Raw genomic sequence first — 19,036 nt, 5'->3', positions numbered from 1 at the left:
GGCAAGTCCCTTAACTCTGTTTGCCTCAGTTTCCTCCTTTACAAAATGAGTTGAAAAAGGAAATGGCAAACCATTCCAATATTTCTGCCGAGAAAACTCCAAGCGGGGTCACAAAGAATCAGACACAAGTAAAAGAAAACTGAACAACAATAACAACAATGGGGAAGGACAGTTGCACAAAATATTAGGATGTAATCCCTTGTGAGTTAAGGAGAAAGGCAAGGCTCAGGTAAAAAACCATCAGAAATCGAAAGAGGGAGAAATCTCTTCCAATTGGATATATAATGAAAGGCTTAGAAAGTGGAAATTTAATGGATGAGGATGGAAATGGGAAAGGGAGTTAATTTGGAGGCATGAGGGTGGTTTGAACAAAGTCCCAGAGAAGGAGAAAGGAAAGATGAGAAAAGGGGATTGACAATGATTCAGTTTGACTGAAACATCAAGTGTTTGAAGGGAAATCCTGTGGGCTAGTAGAATGGGGCCTTTGGATTGAATTGGCCATTTCTGAGAACAATGTAAAATTTGTCTTGGGGGAGAGCAAAAATCACTCTTGCTATTCCAAATAAACTTCTCAGAGGTAAAATTAATGTCAAGAGATTGTTCTCTTCATCACTAATTTAAGACTCCTAGGGCGTAGAGCTAGAAAGGACTTTAGAGATCATTAGCATAATTCTCTAATCTTATAGCTAGAAAACTGGGGCCCATAAAGGTTAAATGATATGCTCCCATATCAAAGAATAGGGGGATTTAGAGACAGAAGAGATCTAAGGAAGTGTATGGTTGGGTCCAACTCCCTCTCTCTCCTAACAAGGTAACTGAAGCACAGAGAGAATGGGACTCCTCTTAGCTCATACAAGTAGCAAGAGGCATTTGTTCATTTATAGCAAGTTGTTCAAAGAAAATTTCGAAGACTTGTATGAACTGATGGAGAATGAAGTGAATGGAGCCAAGAGAACCGTAATAGAAACACTGAAAAATTAAGAATTTTGAAAGACTAAAGAACTTTAATTAATACACAAGGATCAAACATGATTCCAGAGAGCTAGTGATGAAGCAGTATCACTTTTTTTTTTTTTTTTTTGGAGTTGAAAAAGAGTATTTTATTAGGCAAATTATATCTTCATATTATTATAAAATAATTTTTACTTCAAGGACAGTCTGAAATGGTCTCAAGAAACCTCATAACTTTATTTTTTAATTTTTTTTATAATTTTTTCCACAGTATATATGCATAAGTAAATTTTTTTAATAATAGTATCCCTTGTATTCATTTTTCTAAATTATCCCCTCCCTCCCTCTACTCCCTCCCCTTGATGACAGGCAATCCCATACATTTTACATATGTTACAATATAACCTAGATACAATATATGTGTGTAAATACCATTTTCTTGTTGCACATTAAGTATTAGATTCTGAAGGTATAAGTAACCTGGGCAGACAGATATTAGTGCTAACAATTTACATTCACTTCCCAGTGTTCCTTCTCTGGGTGTAGTTATTTCTGTCCATCATTGATCAGATGGAAGTGAGTTGGATCTTCTTTATGTTGAAGATATCCACTTCCATCAGAATACATCTTCATACAGCATTGAAGTGTACAGCGATCTTCTGGTTCTGAAGCAGTATCACTTGACAAAGAATTTATCACATCCTGAGGTGATAGATTAAATATGTAGAATTACAAGACTGATATGAGAATTTGTCTATATTTTTTCCAAGGATTTTTTTTCTTTTCTTTTTCAGTTAGGAGTAGAAATGGAATGAAGGGGGAAAAATAAATGTTTAACAATTGGATAGGGAAAGATATTTTGCAAAAATAAATTAAGAAATAGAAATAATATTTTGTCAACAAAATTGACCACTTGGGATATATGGCTTTTGCTTTCTCAAGTTGCAAGGATTAACTATCTTGTAGCCTGGATTCCTGAAGCAGAAGTCATAACTTCAAAGTGGGCAAAGGGAATCACAGTGGGAGACAGATGTTTCAGGTGTCTTCTATGTACTTGACAACTGTGCCAGGTGACTATCCTGCTAGATTATTACATTAAGCTTTGGATAGCTTACAAAATAATCCCAATAAATTTGTCTTTGCTGACATATTCCTTGTTACTTTGTGATGTCTTCAGGAACTAAAAGAGACTTCAGTCCTATGAGAGAAAAGAATAATTTCCCAGATTATAGAGAAAAGTACCAATATCACAGCACCTCCCCCACCCTCCAATTTCTATCCCTCCAATCTTCACATGTGAAACTTTGACTGGAAGAGACTAAGCTCCACGGTTTGCTATATCTATTATAGATCTCTATTAGAATATACATAAAGGACAAGGATCACATTGCTTGGTATCGTTATCTCCTTAGTCATTATCTTCATTCCTCTACTAGTGCTTCTTTCTGTCTTTACAGATGTTAACACTATGTCCCTTTTAGGATCCTTCATCTCCTCCTCCCCTACTCTCCTGCTCCCTCCTCCTACTTTCTTTAACTCCTTTTTCTGTGTTGTTTTTATACTTAAGAATATAAGCTCCTTGAAGACAGGGATTATCTTTTTTTATATTTATATTAGTATCCCTAGCATTTAGCCTAGAGTCAGCACATAAGTGCTTAATAAAAGTGTGTTGCCTCCAACTTTTGGAAGCCCTTTCCTTTATGGCCCAGCTTCTTAAACTTAAACTTAAACCCCATATGGGGTCTTTTAACTGAATGTGAGGGTTGTGAAATTATTATCATCAGTAAATATTTGATTTGCATGCTTATTTTATTTAACTATATACCCAGGGTCATATTAAAAAAAATTTGAGAGAAAGAGGTCTTGAGTGGGAAAAGTTTAAGAAGCCTTGATCTTCTTCCTAGTCATGTATTCTTATGAGGTAAATTCTTTTCTTTCCCCAGACCAACCCTAAAAACATGAGAAATCCCTTACCATTTTGGAAGTGGATGACACTGAGGATAACAAGATTCCCGAAGACTGAGAAATGGTGCTAGATTTGGCTTTCCCTGTGAAACATTTTTTATATTCTTCTTGCACCTGGAGATTGAGAAACAAGGTTATACATTTCTGGGTTTCAGCTGCTTTCATGAAGGGAAGGCTGCATGGAAAAAGAAGTGGTAGCTATGGTTTTTACCTGGCGATTGAGGACACAGTGGATGATGAAAATGAAGGTTCCTTGCAGGCTATTGATGATGGTAAATAAGTAAGCCATGGTTCTTGCTATGGGACCAATCTGAAAAATTCCCAGAATCCAGGAGCATCCCAGGATGAAGAGTTGAGCAAAGGCTTTAAATGTCAATAACCTGTGGTGAGAAGATTGGGAAATGGAATCATTCCTCTAAATGTCTTGAAGAGATGTACCAAGGACAACCATCACCAAGAACAATAACCACTGGTCATTGGAAACTTTGGGAAGTGCTTTTTTTATTCAAAAGAGAATTGGTAAACATGTAGCAGTCAAGCTCCCCTCTTTTTCTATACACATAATTGTAGGAACAACCCCACTGAAGTGACAAGTGGTGAGAAGACTGGAAATGGAATCATTCTCCTAAATTCCTTGAAGAGATTTACCTGAGGCAAAATGGTTGGGTTTGAGAACCCAGGCCCAACAACCAGTGCCACCCTATTTAACAAGTTATATCAGCCTCAGGAAAATCTCCCAAGTGGCTCCAAGGTTCATGTCAATGGACAGTTTAATTTTGGACACAATCCATAGACGTATAGATGGAAAATTTCTGTTTTTCAGTTCCCATTTAGAAGCACCTGAGAACTAAACTTGTGGGGCTAATTAAGAAAAGGAAAGAAAAATTTCATTCCCAAAATCTTTGGAATGGAATGGATCCAGAATTCTAATGTAAGTCTATGTCTTTTTTTTTTTTTTTTTGTATGCTGACTTATGCCTTTATTTGTATTGCTTTAAATTTAATTTAGTTAAATGTTTATTACAATATAACCTTGACGCAAAAGAGAATTAGTGAAACATGAACTAGGGAAAGAAAAGAAAGAATTTTTTTAGTAAGATGAGACTGAGCTAAAACTTGACTGATTAACACACACACACACAATCTAGATAAATGAAATAAATATGGTTTTCCGTGTAATTCCAGAGCTAAAAAGAAATTAAAATATCTCTCTCTGAGAGCCAAAGATAGCTGAGCAGCTACTCTCAGAATATCCTTTATTATAAAATGGTGTGCAGAGTAGATAATGATAGGTGTCAATTTGTCTTTGCTATTAAATAATGTCAGAACAATGGTGACAATCCCATGACTACACAGATAAAAGAGGAAGCAAAATAACTTTCTCTATTAGCAAATATATTTATGGGAAGAAGTCCAGAAACATGAACAAGGAAGAATTGGGTAAATAAGGAAAGGAATGTTATCAATGATTTTCCAATTGTTAAATTCAATGGTCTTTTCTCAATCCTCATTCCTGACTTCTCTATAGCTGTGGATCTCCCTCTTCTTGATTTTTCTCTCTAAATTTCCCCAGAACTTTTCTCTCCTGGTTCTCTCCCTATCTGTTAACTATTCAGGATATTTTCCTGGTTCCTTATCCAAGTCATATCCTTAAACTGTAACTGTCTCTCTAGGGTCTATCATGGGCTATATTATTCTCCCTCTATATGACTTCAAAAGGTGATTTCAGCAGTTCCCAAGGATCTAATAATTATTTCTTTGCTGATAATTCACAGATCTACTCTTCAGCCCTAAAGTCTCTGTTGACCTGGAGAATCACATCTCCAGGAGATCTTAAATTAGGAATCTTAAATTCAGCATATCCAAAGTTGTACTTTTTATCTTTTACCCTAAATCTCCTCCACTTCCAAACTTCCCTGTCACTATCAGACATCACTAACCTTTCCATCTCCCAGGCTCATAACTTACGTATCTTCTTTGACTCCTCTCTATCTGTTAACCCTTTCTTCCATCTTTCTTTCCCTTTTATTGAGCAAAACTCCATGCATCTAAATGTATTGGAGCATAGCTGAGTGTCAGAGGAACTAATACCAACAACTGATTTACATACATGTCAGATTTATAGTTATGTTCAAGGAACTCAGCTGACAGGATGCATCTGTTTTTGCACCAATATTCAGCATCAAACAGGGAAGAGGAGACTATTTCAACCACAGGATGACCATAGAGCAAGCAAGAAGAATCTCCAACCACAAGCTAACAATGGCCACAGAAACTCTCTAGGGCCAATTCAATGGGACAGATTTGCTCCAAGTAGCACCCTTGCAGCCCTCCTCCAAAGAAATTAGCAGATAGTCCTTCTGTTCAGAGAAAAGGACAAAAGGTTAAAAATACAGGCTAATAACTGGGGCAAAGGAAACACTGCAAAGTGATTTGGAAAACCAGAAAAATGGTAATTTTCTGATGTTTCACCAGACCCCAGTTTGTCTAAATATCTAGTATAACATGTTACAGCCACTCCCTTCAGTTCTACCCTCCCAAGAGAAATTAGACTCTGCCTCTGGGGGCTTTAGCTCCTCTAGATGAGCTGTTCCCTTTTCTTGCCCAGAACCAACCTGGCCATTTCCAAACTATGCTGTCTGAATATGAGCATCATCTCCATCTCTGTCTCAAAGGAACTCAGGCTCTGTCTCTCACACTGCCCTAGGTTTTGAGAGATTATCTTTCACTTTATCTAGCCTGGAAATGAACCAACCTGTCACTTCTCAGCCATTTCCAAATCATGTGGTCATATGTTCAGTTCCCTTCTCTCCTTTTTTCTAGTTCCTCTTTATTATTGTCTTTCTCTATTAAAACTTGAGCTTTTTAAAGGAAGGAATTATCTTGTTTAATCCAATTTGTATCTCCAGTGCCTTATAATAATGTATATTATTATAATAAGCACTGAATACATGCTTTTTCTCATCCTATTTGTCATTGAAGCCATTCTTCAAAATATACCATTATAGGTCTCAGTCTCTACATTATTCTGTGACCCCAAACATCTTTGGAATATGATGGAGAGAAGCTACTAAGAGAGCCCGAGTTCTAAGATGAACATTGGAGAATCTCAATCTGAGGTTGTCCCGTCCAGGCCCTCTGTGGCAGGAGGGGATCCATCCTGTCCAGCCCTCATTCTTGTGGTGTCTCCACCTTGATCATAAGCATTTGGTCCACTAGGCCTCTCACTGAGCTCACCTGTTGTCTTTGAGGGTCGATACTTCTGCATTGACACTGGACAACTTCTTTCTCAGAATACAAAGAGTCCATACTAGGAGGATTAAATTAATCTGTAAGAAAATCAGAGAAATTGGACTGGAATTAGGGCTGGGATAGAGGAGGGGCCTGGAGATTCCATTTCCCCCTAGGCCAGGATCATAGATTCACATGTAAAATAGGTCTGTAAAGAACTCTGGTCCAGGAGTTCTTGACCTGGAATCTCTGAGCTTGTTTTTTCAAATATTTTGGTAACTTCATTTCAGTCTATTGATTTCCTTCATAATCTTGTACATTTGATCTCATGCATTTAAAAGTATTTTTCTGAAAGGGGGTTCAGAGGCTTCATCAAATTGTTAAAGGGGTCCATGGCACAAGATCCCAAAAAATATAAAAAACAAAAAACCTCAAAACAAAAGTTTTCTCAAAAGCAATATCCTTTTACCTTTGCTATATCCCTTACTACTCATCCAAGGTCATGTTCTCTTTACTAAATTCTCAGAGGGTTCTGGTCCCTACCTACCTCCCATTCAAAGCTGCTGTCATCTGATCATCTCATTTACAAAGTATGAGCATTAAAAGGTGCTCCCTAAATTCAACTAATCCAATAATTGAACAAAAATTGCTCTACATCAAACCTAATATGTGTTCATCCTTGTAAAAATCCCTAATAAAGAGAAAACATACTTTGTCCCAAGGTAGCCTATTCCACTTTGGGATAATTCTAATTTTTAAGAATTTTTCCCCTTATTTTGGATGTAAATCTATCAGTTTCTCCCTATCACTCCTGATACTTTCCTTCACAGGCAAGAAGAATTAAGTCTGATCCTTCTTCCATGTGATTCTCCTTCAAATACTTGAAGACAAGCTTCATGTCCTCTTCAAATCATTTTTAAAAGAATTTCTAGCAAGTCTATTGGCCAATAACCATAATCCCAGGCTGGTAGATCTCTTGAGCTCAGAAACTCAGAACTAAAAAAAAGGAGATCTAGAAATCAAGTCCAGTGGATAGTCACTCTAAGTTTGACACTGATACAAAGAGATCCATGGGAATGGGGAGGAGAAGCAAACCAGATAGAGCAGGTCAAAGTTCCCATGTCAATTAGAGAAGGAACTGATCCATCAGAAAACCCTATACTTCCAACCTGGATGAGATAGGGAGACCCAGTCTTAAAAATTAAAATAAAAAATAATTTCTAATCATATATTGTCAGAAAAAGACGGAGGAGTCAGCATCTTGGAACCCCTAGAATCATGCCATTAGACCAACTGCCCATTTCCCTGGTTTATAAGACATTCAAGTCCAGAGCTAGTGATCTCTCAACCTTGTCATGATGAGAAGGAACACAGATCTTGGGCTGAACTCTTTTCTCCTGCCCCTCTCTCCCCAGATTTCCTCAGAAAGACACTTCAACTAGTGACTCACATACCATTATTATTGTGCAAACAGGTCCCAGGAAACTCCAGTTGAATCCAGTGTCTGAATTTAGCCAGCACCTTGGGAATAACAAAGGAAAGTCAGTATTTATCACCCAGTCAGTTAGGGAGTTAGGGGAGAGAAATGGGGGTGAAATAATCCAGCCCCACCCTGCTCCAGCCCTCCAGTAACAGCTGTATTTCTTGAATAACTATTGCTCTGGAGAAGCAGGATCTGGGCATAGTTTCATGGGATGTCACAACTATAAGTTCTCTTAGAACCCTAAGCACAGAATGTCAGAGCTGAAAGGGTTTTTTGGTACAGAGACTTTTTTAAAGTGGAAAAGAGCTTAGATTTAAGACTCTTAAGTTGTATACATATGTAAATGTGTGTGTGATTGTGAGTGAAGAAACCTACAGACTCCTCAAAATAATGTCTTTATATAAAGAAAAGAAAAAAAAAAAAGAAAAAGATAGCTTCACAAAGGAAACTAATTACACTGAGATATATTTATAAAAATATTTTTAAAAAACAAGCCCCAGATTAAAAATTCTTGGCAAAGGTAGAAGGACTCTTATAACATGAATGTTAGCACTTAGGAGGGTCTTCAGGATGCAGAACATAATACACTTTTCTTTTTTTCCTGAGACAATTGGGGTTAAGTGACTTGCCCAGGGTCACCATAGCTAGGAAGTGTTAAGTGTCTGGGGTTATATTTGAACTCAGGTCCTCCTGACTTCAGGGCTGCTGCTCTATCTATTCAAGCTAGCTGCCCCCAAAAATATATTTTTAGGTCTCTTCTGTCTCTAAATCCTCCTAATTTATTATTTATTTAGGACTAAAAAAATCCCCAAATCTCAGAAACTTAGAGTTGGGGAGGGTCTCAGAATGCATCCAGTTCAAGCCAGGCTTGAGCAAGAATTACATCTCTAACATCCCTAATTGAAGACTTATGGGAAGAAAAAGCCTTTTTAGGGATTCCCTCATAAATAGGACTTCTATATCTTTAGTCTAAACCCTTCTCTCTTCAACTTCCCTCACCCTCACTCCTACTTGTGTCCCTTGGGGCCAAGCAGAACACATTTAATCCCTCTTTTATATGATATCCCTTCAAATATCATGTCTCCCAAAAAAATCTTCTCCTGTTCTAGGATAAACAGCAATACTGTCAGAACTAGAAGAGTTCTTAGAATATAGAAAATGAGAGCTGAAAGTAGCCTTAGAAAATGGGATTGATGAGGGTAAATAAGCCCCCAGCAGAAATCCCCTGCTACCAACCCAGTGATTAGATGGCCACAGGGAGAGGCATTGATTGTGAAAAGCTGAATTACTATTAACAATCTGGAAGCCAAGCTACTCCCTGAGCCAAAGAGGGGGGAGCACCGATGTGATTTTCTCTTTAAGTGGACATTTTGATTTTGATTAGGCTTTTTATTATTCTAAGTCTTTATTGCAATAGGCCCTGGTTGAATTCCTTGCATTGACAAAATCATCACAATCCAACAGTTACATCCAGTCAGAAGATTAAGTTATGATGTCAAACCCTGAAGTCATTTCTCTCTTATAAAAGAAATTCCCCGTACTCTAATACCCCACTAAATCCTGTTAGATCCTTAGTCCTTTTTAGGGTTAGCCCACCAGAATGGCATGTTCTATACTAAATTCCTTTTTAGTTATTTTGCCTGCCCTATGGTACTGAGGGTTCATTAGGAAGTCCTGCCTTATGGCAGCAAGTTCATTACAACTTATTCTGCCTAATAATATCTTCTCTTGGTTACTGTTGAGTTCCATCAGGGAATCAAGCATATGTCTTTCACCTTGTTAATGGCTAAAACTCCCTTTTGGAATTTAAGACCACCAGTAATTGGAATAATAATAAAATCTTTGCCTCTTGATTTGGAGATAGTATAAGTCTATAAATTCTTTCAAGATACTTTACAACACTGGCCCAAGACCCCAATATACTTTTTAAATCCAAACTCCTTCTCCCCAACAGAATGTCAGAGCTGGAAGGAGCCTTGGAACAGAGAACGAAGGGATGTTAAAACATAAAATATAGCGTAAAGCCTCTTAAACTTAAATATGTCATGACCAGATGTGGGGTCTTATAACTGAATGTGCCATTGCAAAATTATAATTTATTATAAGTAAATGTTTGATTTGTATACATATATATGTATACAAATCAAACATATATATAGGTATATTATTTATATATATGTATAACAAATCAAACATATATTTTAATATAGTCAAGGTTGCATAAAATTTTTTTGAACGAAAAGGGGTCATGAGTGGGAAAAGTTTAAAAATCTCTGAATAGCTTTGCTTAGCTGTAACCTAGTTCAACCATAAAAATTAAGAAGGGACCTGTGACCCAGAAAGTGAAAGGGATTGCCTGTAGATTTCAGGAATAGTAAGAAATAGAGACCAGATTTGGACCTCACAATTCTGACTCCCCATCCCAGCACAATAAACTTCCCATCCCCATACTCACCAGTTATGCATCCCATAGCCTTCCCACTGGCTTCCAGCAGCCACTACTACAATCAGTGCTGGAAGACCATAACCAAAGGCACAGAGATAGGTAACTTTGATATTTCGGGAGCTAAAGTAGTTCACAACCTTGAGGTTCCTGACCATCAAGAAAAGCATCACAGCCTCCACCAGCATCCAGGCAAAGCAGGCCAGGAAGAAGTAGTGCAGCAGGCCAGCAATGACTGCACACACTATCTGCAAAGAAAGGAGATCCTGTCATTCTCCCCTGAGAGCATCATAGGAAGGGTGGGGAGGAGGAGAAAACTCTCATATAAAGATGATGTTCTCTGCTTCCACAGGGTCATGGTGGAAAGTGCCCAGCCAAATAAACCAGTAACCCCAACGACAAAGTGCCTCTACTGGCCAAAGAGATGGGAAAGGGATGTTGTAGGTTTGGCCTGGGTCAAAAAGATGGTAGGGTCTCCCAAGACTCCCCTCAAAAGGTAGAGACCCTCAATAGGTGTTGTTTTGGGCAGTCCCCATCACTATCTTTTTGGCTAAGGATCACAAAATCATCTAGGTCAGAGGCTGTAGAGCTAGGAGAGACATGAGCAATCAAGTCTAGATCCCTTAGGTTATAAAGGAGAAAACCAAGGCTCAGAAAATCAGAAAGACTGACCTGGAGCCATAGAAAGAGTACATAACCATATTCTACCAAACATTTAAAGAACAATTAACTCCAATACTATATAAATTATTTGAAAAAAATAGGGAATGAAGGAGTCCTACCAAATTCCTTTTATGGCACAGACATGATATGATACCTAAACCAGGTAGGACAAAAACAGAGAAATAAAATTATAGACTAATCTCCCTAATGAATATTGATGCAAAACATCTTAAGTAAAATATTAGCAAAGAGATTACAGAAAATCATCCCCAGGATAATATATCATGACCAAGTAGGATTTATACCAGGAATGCAGGGCTGGTTCAATATTATGAAAACTATTAGCATAATTGACTATATTAATAACCAAATAAACAAAAACAATTTGATCATCTCAATAAATGCAGAAAAAACATTTGATAAAATACAATACCCATTACTATTAAAAACACTAGAGAGTATAGGAATAAATGGACTTTTCCTTAAAATAATCAGCAGCATCTATTTAAAACCATCAGTAAGCATCATATGTAATGGGGATAAACTGGAACCATTTCCAATAAGATCACAGGTGAAACAAAATTGTCCACTATCACCATTTCTATTCAATATTGTAATGCTAGCTTTGGCAATAAGAGATGAAAAAAAAGTGATTAAAAGAATTAGAGAAGGTAATGAGGAAACCAGATTATCACACTTTGCATATGATATGATAGTATACTTAGAGAACCCCAGATAATCAACTAAAAAGCTATTAGAAATAATCCACAATTTTAGCAAAGTTGCAGGATACAAAATAAATCCACATAAATCCTCAGCATTTTTATACTTTACTAACAAAATTCAACAACAAGAGATATGAAGAGAAATTCCATTTAAAATAACTGTTAATAGTATAAAATATTTGGGAAACTATTTGCCAAGGAATTATATGAGCAAAATTACAAAACACTCTCCACACAAATAAAGTCAGATCTAAAAAATTTGAAAAATATCAAGTGCTTTTGGATAGGTTGAGTGAATATAATAAAGATGACAAAATTACCTAAACTAATCTATTTATTTAGTACTATACCAATCAGACTTCCAAGAAACTATTTTACTTACTTAGAAAAAATAACAACAAAATTCATCTGGAAGAACAAAAGGTCAAGAATTTCAATGGAACAAATGAAAAAAAAAAAATCAAATGAAAGTGGCCTAGCTGTACCTGATCTAACACTATATTATTAAGCAGCAGTCACCAAAGCCATTTGATAATGGCTAAGAAATAGACTAGTTGATCAGTGGAATAGGTTAGGTTCATGGGACAAAATAGTCAATAACTATAAAAATCCTGTGTTTGACAAATCCAAAGACCCCAGCTTTTGGGATAAGAATTTACTATTTGACAAAAATTGCTGGGAAAATTGGAAACTAGTATGGCAGAGACTAGGCATTAACCCACACTTAACATTATGTACCAAGATAAGTTCATAATGGGTTCATGATTTAGGCATAAAGAGAGATTACAAATAAATTAGAGAAACATAGGATAGACCTGTGGAAGAGGAAGGAATTTGTGACCAAAGAAAAACTAGAGATCATTATTGATCACAAAATAGATAATTTTGATTATATTAAATTAAAAAGGTTTTGTACAAACAAAACTAATGCAGACAAGATTAGAAGGGAAGCAATAAACTGGGAAAACATTTTTACATTCAAAGATTCTGATAAAGGCCTCATTTCCAAAATGGATAGAGAATTGACTCAAATTTATAAGAAGTCAAGCCATTCTCCAATTGGTAAATGATCAAAGAATATGAACAGACAATTTTCAGACAAAGAAATTTAAACTATTTCTAGTTATATTTTTGACAAGGTGCTCCAAATCACTATTGATTAAAGAAATGCAAATTAAGATACCACTCTGAGATACCACTACACACCTGTCAGATTGGCTAAGATGACAGGAAAGATAATGGTAAATGTTGGAGGGGATATAGGAAAATTGGGACACTGATACATTGTTGGTGGAACTGAATGAATCCAACCATTCTGGAGAGCAATTTGGAACTATGCTCAAAAAGTTATCCAATTGGGCAGCTAAGTGGTGCAATAGATAGAGTACTAATCCTGAATTCAGAAGGACCTGAGTTCAAATCAGACACTTAATATTTCCTGGCTGTGTGACCCTGGGCAAGTCACCTTATTCTAATTGCCTCAGGAAAAAAGAAAGAAAGAAAGAAAGAAAGAAAGAAAGAAAGAAAGAAAGAAAGAAAGAAAGAAAGAAAGAAAGAAAGAAAGAAAGAAAGAAAGAAAGAAAGAAAGAAAGAAAGAAAGAAAGAAAGAAAGAAAGAAAGAAAGAAAGAAAGAAAGAAAGGAAGGAAGGAAGGAAGGAAGGAAGGAAGGAAGGAAGGAAGGAAGGAAGGAAGGAAGGAAGGAAGGAAGGAAGAAGGAAGAAAGAAAGAAAGAAAGAAAGAAAGAAAGAAAGAAAGAAAGAAAGAAAGAAAGAAAGAAAGAAAGAAAGAAAGAAAGAAAGAAAGAAAGAAAGAAAGAAAGAAAGTTATCCAACATACCCTTTGACCCAGCAATGTTACTACTGGTTTTATATCCCAAAGAGATCTTAAAGGAAGGAAAGGGACCCACATGTGTAAAAATGTTTGTGACAGCCCTTTTTGTAGTGGCAAGAAACTGGAAATTGAATGTATCCCATTAGTTGGAGAATGGGTGAATAAATTGTGGTATATGAATGTTATAGAATATTGTTGTTCTGTAAGAAATGACCAACAGGATGATTTCAGAAAGGCCTGGAGAGACTTATGTGAACTTATACTAAGTGAAATGAGCAGAACCGGGAAGTCATTATACACAGGAACAAGAAGACTATAAAATGATCAGTTCTGATGGATGTGGCTCTCTTCAACAATGAGATTATTCAAACCAGTTCCAATTGCTAAGTAATGAAGAGAGTCATATACACCCAGAGAAAGAACTATGGGAAGTAAGTGTGGACCACAACATAGCATTTTCACTCTTTTTATTATTGTTTGATTGCATTTTTATTTTCCTTCTTATGTTTTTTTTCTTTCTAGATTGATTTTTCTTGTGCAGCAAGATAACTGTATAAATATGTATACATATATTGGATTTACCATATATTTTAACATATTTAACATGTATTGGGCTACCTGCCATATAGGGGAGGGAGTGGGTGGAAGGAGGGAATAATTTAGAACAGAAGGTTTTGCAAGGGTCAATGTTGAAAAAAATTACCCATGCATATGTTTTGTAAGTAAAAATCTATAATAAATAATTTAAAAAGGAAAAAAAGAAAAGAAAAATGTGTGGAACAGGAAATAAAGGTGGTGATATCCAATCTAAAAAAAAAAAAAAGGGGGGGGGGGCAGCTAGGTGGCTCAGTGGATAGAGCACCAGCCTTGAATTCAGGAGGACCTGAATTCAAATGTGATCTCAGACACTTAACACTTCCTAGCTGTGTGACCTGGGCAAGTCACTTAACCCCAGCCTCAGAAAAAAACAAACAAACAAACAAACAAACAAAAACAAATTAAAAAAAAAAAAAAAGAAAGAAAGAAAGAAAGGAAGGAAGGAAGGAAGAGTATATAACCAAGTCAGAATTCAAATGCAGGTCTTTGGATTCATCTCCAGTGCTCCTTCAGGTGTACATGCCGGCCAACACAGACCAAAGAAGCAGAGTCTTCAGGCACAGAGAAGCTGGGGGACACAGATCCAGGCACACATGCAGAGGACACGTCCCTCAGATTGCCTGAGTCTCAGACTTCATCCATCTTGCCAAAGAGATCTCAGGTGATATTCTTTCTTTTCTGTGCTCATCACACTTACTGAACTTCCATGGAGCAATGGGCCAGGTTTCCCTGGGCCAAGAAAATTAGTGTCTCATTGGGGAATTACTTAGAGGTGGAAGAAACCTTCAAGACCATTGTATCCTAAGCCTCTTATGTTACAAATGAGGAAACCAAGGCACAGAAAGATTGCATTATTGGTCTAAGATCACAAACCCAGTCAATGTTAAGATTTGAATCCAGTTCCTCTGACTCCATAGTGCCCTATCCACTGCACCATGCTGTCTCTCTATTTACCTATGGTCTTAAAGTACCAAGAGTGAAATACAGAGAGGAAATGGGTGGTTGGGGAGTCTCACCTGAGGATGGGGAGCAGGGAAGAGGCTGACCAGAAGGATGGGAGAGGGCTACATGGCACGAGGCAGTTGGGACGTACCTTATTCTCCGCCCTGGCCACTCCTGTGAGGAAGAGGAGCTTTGCCAGGAAGAGGCAGATGCACAGGTGCAGGTGGAGGGTGGTGTTGTGATTCTGGATGGAGCGGCACAGCAGGAAAGTGGCAATGGCTAAGGCAAGACACACTAGTGAAAGACTCAGCCCCACGTGGCTTATCACAAACAAGGCAAAGTCCATCTGAAAGGAAGATGGACCACAGAGGTCACTTACACAGCACCAGCTTTACAGGTACCTCCCAGGCAGGCACTTTCAGGGCTCACGCTTTGCCACCCTCCCCCGCCTCAGCACCTTCCCTCGTCTTCTTGTCATACTAAATAGTGGAGACTCTAGCTTGTGCAAGGATTCTAAACTGGTTAAAATAAATTGAAAGTCTGATTTCCTCCTTTATCACTCCAGGATGTCATTTTTCTAAAGACTTCCTTCTTTCCTCATACCATTCCCCTCTCATTTCTACCCTCTTCAAATCTCACCCATTCTTCAAGGTCCAGCTCTCCCTGAGAGCCTTCCTGGACCACACCAACCCAAAAGAATCTTCCTTCTCTGAGTTCCTATTGTTCTGAACATCTGTCTTATTCTAACTGTCCTGTTTCTGACTACATTGCTATTCACTTTCTGTTGGTGGGATATTTTGTCTTCTAACTATATCCTGAGCTCTTTGAGGGCAAGAGGACCTTGTCTTATGCTTTTTTTGTACCAACTACAGACCCACCAACATCTAACCATTTCCTGGTTTACTTCCCTACTCCTCATTCTATTTATGTGACTTCTCTTCTGTCTCCTCCTTCTACCTATCCACTTTCTACTTACTATCACCATCCAACCCTGGTCTTTTATTACCACTTATCTGGACAGTTGTACTGTCCAAATCAATATTCTCTAATCCACCTTTTGTAGCACTTTCAGAAGAATCTTATTAATACATAGAGTTGATTACTTTACCTCCTCAAAAATGTTCAAGGACTCTTTATTGCCTCCAAATCAAGTTGAAAATCTATAGTCCAATATTCAAGATCTTCTACAATCTGGCACCATTTTACCTTCTCAGCCTTATCTGTTTAAATTGGCTCCTCTGCTTCTAAACCATGACCTACAATTTTAGATGTTCTTGTATAGTTCCCTTTGTGCTTAATTCCTGGAATGTCTCCCCTATACTTTTTGAAATGTTAAATACCTTCTTATCTTGTAAATCTTACCTCAAATGCTGCCTCCTCCAGGAAAGTTTTTGTGGTTCCCCCTGAATAACAATAACCTTTTCTTCCCCCCTCCATCCCAATCTACAACAGGACTTTGATATATTTCAGTATTTGAAGCCAGACAAATATGTGTATTGTTTTATCTGTTTTTATGTCTGTAGTCTTTACTAAACTAGAAGCTCCATGAGGACAGGGACCCTGTTTCATCTAAGCTTTGAATCTCTTAAAGCACTGATCACAATGCTATATGGTTGATGTTTAATAAATGCTTGTCAAATGAATTAATAAGTGAGTAAATCATTGACATTCAATACTTGTTAGTTGATTTGTTTGACCAGTAAAAATTACCCTGGAACTGTTCCCCCACTCATATCCACTAACCGGAATCTCCCCAGAAGCCATGATAACAGCCATGTTGGCCAGGTGATTGCAGCTGCACTCAGTATGTGTTTCAGTAGAATGAAGTGTCACACAGCCTTTAGGTGTCCACCGCCCACCTTCAACATTTATATCCCAGGAGACACAGATGGATGTGTCCGATCTCTTCTTTGGCTACAAAAGTATAAGCCCAAATGGATAAAACAGTTCATCCCTAATATATTCAGTGTTGATTACAAAAGTAACATGATAGAAAAACTATATTTGAGGCTCAATTCCACACCAGATAGCTATGTTACTGTATCTGATCTGTGTCCTGTCACTGGATCTCATTTTCCTCATGGGGACAGTATACATAAATCATTTTGAATTTTTGTTTTGTTTTGGTTTGGTTTGATTTTTGCTGAGGCAACTGGGGTTAAGTGACTTGCCCAGGGTCACACAGCTAGGAAGTGTTAAGTGTCTGAGACCAGATTTGAATTCAGGTCCTTCTGACTTCAGTGCTGATACTTTTATCTATTGTGCCATATAATTGCCCCACATAAATGACTTTGTAACTGTAAAGTACTGTGGGAAGCATTGTTAATGGTGATGAGAGCTGGCTGGAGATTGCAGGGATATGGGAGATGTGGTAGAATGGAAATACTGAGCTCTCTATACACAACCCTGAACAAAACTGAAAGGGAACCCCCCAAATCTAGTAGTATCAGAGGGAAATGCCATGAATTTACGGCTGGGCATGTAGAAGGCAGAGAATAGAATTTTTTACATCTGGAGCAAGTACCACAAACCATGAATTGAAAGGAGTGTATCATCAGGTAAGTCAAAATGCAAGATACTTCCTCTGGCAGGGGGTGGAGGAAGGAGGGGAAAGAAAGATCCTGGGTTACTGCAGCAAGGTTATCAATGTGGAGGACAGAGGAAGGTAGGGCAAATTGGAGCTCACCATAGCCCACCATGCAATAGTTTCCTACTTTAGCTAACTGGTTATTAAACTCTATTCCTAAATGCCAAGGGATTATGAGAGCTATCAGCATCCTATAATTGTAATGTCCTGGAGAAAAATCCCTAGTAACTCCACAGGGGAGGCATTCGGTACATATTTATGAAATGACTGATGGGGAGAAATTATATCTATCAATGATTTATCAGGGTCTCTTAGCAGGGATTTCAGGAGGATCAGTTCAAAGCCAGAGATTACCATCCTTACCTGGAGATTCTCCAAAGTATAGGTGATTGGATTGGAGAAACTGTCTTTCTTGTTGCCAGTGATAATACCACCTACAATGTGTGAATTTACCCAAAGTTTCTGAGGAGAGCTGATCAAGTTGGCCTCTGGATTGTAGAAGAAATTTTCATCCAGAATGGACTCCATGCCCAGGAGAGAGGTAAATGCTATTCCCGTGATACCTGACCAACATTCCATAGAGAAAGACCTCAATCGATAATAATAATAATATTTATGTAGAGCTTATTATGTACCAGAAACTGTGCTAAGCATTTCACAATTATGATCCCATTTTACAGATGAGGAAACTGAGACAAACAAACCAGGATTATCTAAGTAGGAAATGTCTGATTCTGGGTTTGAACTCAGGTTTTCCTGCCTCCAAGCCTGTCACTCCATGCATTGCACTAGCTAGTTGCCCTAGTTAGATGTTAACTCCTTAAGAGCAGATCTTGTGTCCATAGCTATCTTTTTAAGCAATATTTCACACAGTAACCTGAACATTCATTGGTTGTTCAAAAGGAGAATCTCTCTCTCTCTCTCTCTTTCTCTCTGTCTCTCTTTGTCTCTTTCTCTCTCTGTCTCTGTCTCTCTCTATTTGTTTTTGTAAAATGAAACTTTCTCTTAAATGCAGTACTTATATATACCAAAATGAAATGAAAGCATTTATATATACCAAAAAATATTCATAACCCACAACAGTATTTTCTGTCAGACTCTCTCCATACCCCTAACCCAACCCAGTGGTGCTTTCTCTCTCAAAGTTATTTTACATCTATTTTTCTTCATATTGTCTCCTCTATTAGAATGTAAGCTTCTTCAGAGCAGGGACTCTAGAATTTGTAACTCCAGAACCCAACACAGTGCCAGGCACTTAATAAATTCTTTTCAGTTAATTAATTGATTAGAGTAACTTACATTGAGAGGATATAAGTTAACGCATAATTATATTCGTGATTATTTAAAGAGAAAAGAGAGAGAGCCAGCAATAGCAGCTAGGGATATTAATAATACTAATAATAGCCAGCAATTATATAGTACTTTATATGTAGAATTCTATGAGGAAACTATATAATTTTCCAGCTAACAGAGACAGACAGCTTTTAATTTTAGTTTTGAATTTAGGTCTCCCTGTTTGGGGTAGCTTGAAACAGGAAGACTCATATTCCTGAGTTCAACTCTGGTCTCAATCATCAGTTGTTTGACACTGAGTAAGTCACTTGTCTCTGTTTACCTCAG

At 37.5% G+C, this 19,036-nt stretch overlaps 1 protein-coding gene across 1 annotated transcript; it reads right to left on the bottom strand.

Moving 5' to 3' along the window:
• Nucleotides 1-1,315: 1,315 nt before the first annotated feature.
• On the bottom strand, nucleotides 1,316-17,979 carry LOC141566026 (adhesion G protein-coupled receptor E1-like; the record flags this gene model as incomplete). The annotated part of the gene is given in 9 exon segments (XM_074310005.1): nucleotides 1,316-2,149; nucleotides 2,926-3,030; nucleotides 3,128-3,296; nucleotides 6,153-6,244; nucleotides 7,601-7,667; nucleotides 10,085-10,320; nucleotides 14,981-15,175; nucleotides 16,573-16,743; nucleotides 17,780-17,979. Coding segments are annotated over 9 exon segments (1,241 nt in total), but the record flags the coding sequence as incomplete, so codon positions are not given.
• Nucleotides 17,980-19,036: the final 1,057 nt, after the last annotated feature.

This window comes from Sminthopsis crassicaudata, chromosome 1 (genome assembly GCF_048593235.1).
Source record: "Sminthopsis crassicaudata isolate SCR6 chromosome 1, ASM4859323v1, whole genome shotgun sequence".
Taxonomy (NCBI): domain Eukaryota; kingdom Metazoa; phylum Chordata; class Mammalia; order Dasyuromorphia; family Dasyuridae; genus Sminthopsis; species Sminthopsis crassicaudata.
The sequence above is the reverse complement of the archived record's forward strand: the minus strand, read 5'-3'. Positions and strand labels throughout refer to the sequence as shown.